At 34.2% G+C, this 8,052-nt stretch overlaps 1 protein-coding gene across 1 annotated transcript in view; it reads right to left on the minus strand.

Annotated features, from left to right (window-relative positions):
• Positions 1–8,052, minus strand: part of LOC105621952 (neuroligin-4, X-linked) — a 36,617-nt gene that overhangs the window by 16,675 nt on the left and 11,890 nt on the right. The window contains exon 2 of the mRNA XM_012203387.1: positions 2,822–3,019. Within this exon, the coding sequence (XP_012058777.1) occupies positions 2,822–3,019 (198 nt within the window). The remainder of the gene's footprint in view (positions 1–2,821; positions 3,020–8,052) is intronic.

Consider the following 8,052-nt stretch of genomic DNA (forward strand, 5'->3'; position numbering starts at 1 on the left):
GAGAGAGAGAGAGAGCATGGTTTGTAGCGTGAAGAAAATTAAGGCGGCAGGGCGAACATGATGTTACATAGCTTCGTCGTGTTAGTTTGTCTATTATTTAATACAGAAGACCCGGATAAGTCGCTTAATCCCAATTTTGTGAGTCGTTAATCTTGATATCTCGAGGAGACGAGAGATTCCATATAGATATACTATATACACGTACCAGATCTCAACATACTCAGTATTAATCAAGATATACAAAAACACTTCTTTATTTATTATTTGTAATTAATTAATTTATAACAGACAGCTTTTGTTTTAATTACTTTTTATATTATTATTTTATTAATCATTTATTACGTTATATTCCCATTGTGCTTATCATTCCCAATTATTATCATTACTAAATTTTTAATTTACTTATTCTTAATTAAATATAATTATATATATTATTAATTTGCACGCAACAGAGAAAGGTTTAGTGCTTTATTTCCAATTTGTTGTGTGTAGTCATATTACGGTTTTATAAGACACTTTGTATTGTATAAGAAAGATTTGTTTAATATTTAATAAGTTTCCTCGTATCACAGTATATCCTCGTAGTATTTGCATAAAATTTCAAATGAGCGAAAATAAAATAACAAGTGACGTTTTTCCAACACACAAATATGTAACTTGATCGGTCAATCCATCTTGATATTCGACAAAATATGTCTTCGAGAGTGATGTTATCCCGATACACGTCGACGTTTGATTCGCTCTCATTCATTTAACGAAGGAGATACTAGGGTAAACTCTGAATATCCTGGTGACATCCTCGACGTATTTCCGACATTACAGAATCAAGATGGCCTCGTTCTTCCGATATTCGTCGTCGTCAAGAGGACGACACCGAACGATAAGATGGTGTCGAAGCTCGCGACATTAAAGGACTATTAAAGGATTATCGCTGACTCAAATTCCGTTGCGTTACTTGGATTTAATGGCAGGTCTCTATAATACCCAAGGATTAATTAATTCCTTCGAGGGAACAAGATCCCAAGCGTTCGACAAATTAAAGCTGTAGGATCAAAGGAAAAGAGGAACTAAAATCCGAATATCACGATTTAAAGAAAAAAAAGGGAGAAATTGAGATTCATAAGAATCGAAAAATCAAGAAAGTTAAGATGTAAGAAATCGAGAAATTGAAAAATCGTGAGCTCTCAGGATTTGAAGAAGTTAAGGTCCGAAGATTCGAGCATATAAATTATTCAAGACAGAATCAAAGAAGACGGGAAACTATATAAGAAATAGAAAATTTTGGGATTTGTTAAAGGAGGGACACAAGATATGAAGAAATGAAATGCACATATTTAATGAAAGCTAACAGACAAATGGATAAAATGGATAAAAATCTAGATGAATTACGGTAATTTGAATTAGAAAAAAATCGAAGAATTTAATTATTTCAAATTTATTATTTTCAAAATACTAAAATACCACAGATAGTTTTAAACAACTAAAACCAGAAATTAAAAGAATTTTCAGAAAGATTTAAAGATATATGTGTCTGACACAGTGTGAGAGAGAATTTAAACTTTATTACAATATTCTTTATTATTTATCATCGAATCGCGGTCAGTTTTTGTGGGAAAATAGCAGTTCGTAAGGAAGAGAGATACGATATAATTTTTTAGCTGGATATCGCTATTATTCTTCGTCGTATTCTTCGACGAGTCATGTAATACTGGCTCAAGTTTATCAGTTTATCAGAGGAGACAAAAAACAGAGTATTGCTATGTCTGTTTCGGAACCGCAAAGCTTATCGTCGGAGAACCTTCTGGATAATAATTCACTACAGCTGTGAGTTGTCAATGGTGGTGGGGCCAGCTGATTCCTCTATAATTTATGGCGTCTGGTAAACCACCCCATTATTCCTAGCTTCTCCGTATCATTGTCTCGTGCGGCTTCTCGCTCTTCGACCTCTACCCTTCTGTTGCCTCTCTTGCGCTCTACTGTTTCTACGTGACATTATCTGCTGTTTCCTTGCAACGCGACAAGAGAAACAGCTTTCTATGGGTTGGTCCAAGACAATAAACTGTTACAAGAACATTTCAATACAAGTATCTAAGAGTTAACGAACTTTCGAAAATACATTTTACTCTTTCCAAATAAAGTTATACGATATTCTGTTACATGATATCCCGCAGAATACAAACCAGTAATAAGCCAATACTTTAATTTTTCACTCAATATAAATTTAAGTAGGAAATTATATATATATTGGTAATGTTACTAGTAATTTGTTTTTTGCGAAATGCATATAAAATGTATTTTATACGTATGTAGATTGATTTTCTAAATGTAATCTCGGTCAATTTTCAGTCAATTTTTGTTCGTCAAAAATTTTTACTATTTATTTTATACGTATTACTTTAAGCTTTTTATTACAAAGTTCGTTCACGTAAATCGTTTTACACACATATTTTGATAATTATTTTTGTATCGTGGGAAGAAGCGTTTCTGCATTAATATCTACAAATTGAAAAACACTGTGAAGCTATAATTGTCACCTTTCAACGAGTATTGCATTGGAAATCTATGGCCCTCTTTCCTGGCGATCGATTATTACAGCCGAAAAAATAGTATTCTCTCTAAAAAAAATCATTAGATCTGGCTCTCTTTTGTGGGAGATTCCTTTTTGAAATCTGAGAAAAATTGATTTATCAAAATTTAAAACGGTTAGTCGAAGATTTTTCTATCAGAGAGTCAGAGATTCGTTTTAAAAAATCAGTGTTTTCGACCGAAAACCAGAGAGATGGTAACTTTGCTACAAATGTGAGCTGAAAGCGTAACTCACCATCAGGAACCGCGTGACTGGTCATCAGGAAGTTCACGCAAGCGGCGCCAGTACCGTGTCCTACCAGCGTGACGTTTTTGGGATCGCCCCCAAAATAAGCGATGTTCTCCTGTACCCAATGTAACGCTGCGATCTGGTCCATCAGACCGTAATTCGCTGGCGAGCGTAAGTGCGAGTCTGTGTTGGCGTTTAGAAAGCCTGCAATCAAAACAAGCATCGCTTATAGCCAGTGCAATGCTCCTGGTGTCCATTATCGACGGTTACGGCTAGTATAACATCGCCGTGATCACACCGGAATTACCGTCGGTGGGCTTAACTTCAATCGTCGCATGTCGTGGACCATCAAATGACAGATGAGATAAACATGGGAACGAAATTGGGATTAGTCATGTCCGAGTGGGAAAAGTGAGAGGAAAAGGGAAATATAGAGGTGTAATGTCACTCATTAATGATTCCTATATATTTAGAGACACAATTGTGTTTAATCGTTTAACAAATTTAGGTACATGTATCGTTATTAATTATAATAAATAGTCGATAGTTTTATAAACGATTGTGGTTATGTGAAACAAATCTTTTCGAATCTTAAAGAAAATTATTAGCAAATTATTTTTATTTATATTGATTAATAAAAATTTTATTTATATTAATTAAGGGATAAATTTTGACCAGTTTTTATTCCTCAATATATAATGGGTGTTTTTCTTGTAGGAATTTTTCCAATTTTTGTGTTTGAAATTACAATATATTTTAGAAATTCCAATACACAATTTAGGTTATTATGATAAACTTAATTCACGCACATTCTGCTTGAAATATTAATTGATTTTTGCATCTGTACGTGAATTATTTAGACTACTAGGAATCGCGCGACGAGCGCAACCCTCTCGCGTGAAAGAACTAAATGGCTACGGGATGTAGAGATTGGCTCTGGCGAGCAGCGGGTATGATTTAGTGTTCAGACGCATATCACGTCCTACTTTGTGTATCGTTTGCTGAGCGAGATATCGCTATCAATTGGGGGAGTCGAGGTGATATTTATGACGGCCGGATGGCGCCATTGGCGACAGTCTTACCCGATTTGTCGGGTTCAGCATTGTCATGATACGCAAACTGTTTCGACTTCGTCCTCGTCGAAATACATTCGTCAATAGACCGACTTTACTCTTTCCCTTCCGTTTCCGTCAAATAAATCTGGATTCGTAAATCTGCCAGCCGTGTCCAGGCTTGTGCATATTTATTCTCGTATTTGTTCCATCGGGGTTTCGTAGTTCTACCTTATGGTTGAAACCAATTTCGCGAAGAAATTTCGACACTACGCGCTCTGAATAATAACGAGATGATTACGGTTGAGTACTTTTCGTTGTATTGTAATTATGTGTATATGGTAATTGTGGGCTATTTTCTTCTTCCAGATCCAATTATAGATCACAAGAATGTAGATGGAATCATAGATTTTAATATCCCCATACAATGATATTGCTATTTAATAAAAAATAAGTATCTCTCTCTTTTGGCGATAATTTTTCCTTAATTATTGAATTAATAATTTAGACGAAACTAGGAATTACCAACAGTGTCAGTTAGCCGTGTAGTCGATTAGTTCCAATCTCTTTTAATACAGATAGAAGAAGAAATTAGATTAGCGCTAATCGAATCAAGCCCGACCCTTCAGGGGCTTTCCACCTTTTCCTTCCTTTCATTCGACCGAATTAAATCGCGAGCGACGATTGTTGTTGCTGGCAAGTTCGGACGTGATAATTCACCACTGCAATAAGATCATACCTGGTCGGTATGTTTCCTTCGCAGTCGTCGTATGAAATGAAACGCCGCGCCATTAAATTATCCATCATATTTACCCGCCGACACTGCTGGAGATTGTTCTTCGCGGAGCTAAGAGGATTATTCCCATTATGAGCTGCGTGTATATATACTTGCCAGTGCTCATTAACTTTAGGGCACTCGGTGCCTTAACAAGGGAGGCGTTACTGTCGTCAGGATCTAGGTCAACGATTGCGCCGACTGTTTCCCACCGGTTTTGCCAAATCGATAATTTGGAAAGCTATGCTGAGTGGAAAAACGCCCAACCTTTCCCCTTTCTAAATTTCTTTACAGGATTGTGTAGGACTACGTAGAATTTTATAAGATTAAATAGGATTTAAGGATTTCTTGCAGATTGTTTCGTAAATATCCATCTAATTGAATCATCGCATAGGGAAATGGGAAATATTTGTTCCTTCTTTCTATTTTGAATTCTTTTTATTTTGAATTCTTTTGAATTGCAAAGCAGTTTCTTAAAATTTTCTGTACGACTGCTAATATATAGAATATTGCTGTGTTATTTTCAAGAACTTTTATATTTTTACAAACAGAATTGCAATACTGGTTTATTAAAACAATCTTTTCAAAATAAGAAAGAAATAGTTTTTCCGGTAACTTTGTCCATAGACCTTTCACAAATTGTGTCAATTAATTTTAAGGATTTCCAAATTAAAAAATAAAATAGAATAAAAATCTATAAAATCTATAAACTCTATAAAATCATGTTGGGATCGCTATTTTGGGAATCGATTTAGAGACAGACATGCTAAATAAACTTTTAATATTTAATCTCATCATTTGTTGTTAGCCGACATGTTATTAAATTTCATAATTAATTTATTAAGACAATTTTTTTTTACTTATCTACCAATATTATACGTAAAATTTCTGATTAGCCCGTAGCCCTTTTTCTTTTTTCTTTTAACTTGTTTTTTAAATTATTGAGCCATTATACTATTATATAATTTTAATCTTTAATTCAGTTCAATTTTATTCTTCGAAACTACATTTCATAGTATTGATTTTCGCCATCCATAACCAATCTAATCCAATTAATTCTAAATAATATTAATTTGAAATTGTATTGTTAAATATAATGGAATATCTTTCTATTTTTACTTTGAAATAGTTACCTGATTTTTTCCATGTTAACGATCATCTGGAATATTTTTACATCCCAATTAAAATCACGATTGTTAACAACATATTGTATGTTATTGTTTGCTTTCCCATTTATTAGTATTTGAAGATATTATGGATATGAATTCATAACAATATAATTTTCTGCAACTAGAGATTAAACAAAAATTAAACGGAATAAGGATATTGAGTAGTTTACATTATGAAAGTATTTATAAAAATAAGTTAAGATTTTATTAAATATAATGCTTTTTGTTGCGAATTTTTGATGGAATTGCACATTTAAAGATGTAAAGAATAATTATTAAAAAAGAAGGAAAATCTGTTACAACAAACAAAATATCTATACAAAATAATATTTTACAAAATAATATTTCACATTTTTTCGTCGTAAGAGGAGGTTTAAAAATATTTGAAGAAGCTAAATTCTAGAGTTAAATTGTTTATGATACGATTATTGTCTAAAAATTTTGCAGAGAATATTCGTATCTTTTACTTTTCCTTATCTTCCTTTGGGCTTTTTATCTCTTAAAGTTTTATAGGAGATTGAGTTTTCACCGCTTGTTGTATCCACTTCCTAAGACTTTTATTCAATAGGACGTTAGTGACGCAATCTGATATCGATCGGATTGCTGGGATTGTGATTTTCGTACCTCCTTCAGGTCTCTCTTTGAATTTTTGTGACGTTGAATTCCTGTAGGATTAGAATCTTCCGAGACTTTTGTGTAATGGGACGTTTGCATCGTCTCGTACAATCTTTTCCATCTTATGGCGGGTGGCGTCTCCTCATCTACGCTTCCAACCCTCGGGCCATGTCTGGTCCGATCCAATAACGATTCTTCGCTTTACGTCGAAAAGAGGAAAAAACGTACAAAGCTCTTTCGCATGCGTTCACACGCACCAGAGAGGTGCGAGAACATGAAAGCGGAATAGAAATAAAGCACCGGTCATGTCCCATTTGATATTCAACCTCCGGCGTATCTGTCGCGCTGCGCTTCCGCGTCTCCTATTCTTCTCGTTACAATGGAACTGCTGAACGCTATTCGTTGATTTAAATTTTCCGGTACACGCTGGTATACACGCGCGTGGGTGGAAGGGAATAGGGCTCGGTGGATATCGCCGGTCGGCGCGGCGCTCACAAAGCGTCGCATCATTTTTCGAAACGAAGAAAAATGGGAAAAAAAAACGGAGGTGCGCGAGAAAAAAAAACTAGGGCTGTTGCGGAGTTGAAATTTCCTAGGCGTTGCCATTTTATTCCGATCCCCTCTGCGGTTGTTTTCTCGCGGCTCTTTTTGTTTTTCATTTCACTATCGACAGAAACGAATTCCAGAATTTGGATTTACTATTTGCTGTCATCGTGTACCATTTTTCGAATTCATTTTCATGAAAAATATACCCTTTTAATGCTACTCTTCTCATTATTTTTTTGCGCGCTTTCCTTAATAAGTACGTAAATTAGCTTTTTAGCGTCTGATAGTATCTTACAAGAACTGTAAGATTAACTAATAATTGAATCTCTTAAGATTCCTGTTCACCACTACTATCTCGTCATATAAATTACAATGTCAAAAACGAGAAAAAAATATAAGATAAAAATTCTTGTAAAATATGTTAATATAAAAATATGCTCCAATAAAACAATATTTATTATTTATAATTGGTAGAATCGACTTGTAAAATAATTTGCAAACTTCTTGTTTCGTTAATTAATAAGTAAATCTGAAGGAAATGAATTGTGTACAATTAAAAATGAAATGGGATGGCATGTTCACACCTATAATTGCGATTAATAATATATACAGAAATGAAAAGCTAGTTTTCAGTTTTGTAATCTGTTCTATCGATTCCATGTTGTTTTATTGAAAATACTTTTATTCTTCGAATATATATTGTAAGAATTTCTATTGTGTGTTTTCTCACTTCTAATGACACAATCTGAGATAATAATGGTGAGTGAACAGAAATAATCAATTAAAATAATTTAATAACAAGTCCAAATCTAAAGCATCGGTTTTCAAGTTTTCTTTAAATTCTTCACTCTGCTAGAATTTTTAGTGATTTCTATTTCTCCTTCGTTGAAATCTTAAAGCGAGAGAATTTTAAGACACCCTGTATGCAACGAAGGTGATGGACGAGAACGGCGGAGTTTGCTGTCGCGTCGACGAACAGGATGAGTAAGAGAGAGAGAAAGAGTGAGTGAGTGAGTGAGAGAGAGAGAGAGAGAGAGAGAGAGAGAGAGAGAGAGGAGGGAGGAGGAGAGGAAGGGTAGA

This window comes from Atta cephalotes (genome assembly GCF_000143395.1).
Source record: "Atta cephalotes unplaced genomic scaffold scaffold00038, whole genome shotgun sequence".
Taxonomy (NCBI): Eukaryota; Metazoa; Arthropoda; class Insecta; order Hymenoptera; family Formicidae; genus Atta; species Atta cephalotes.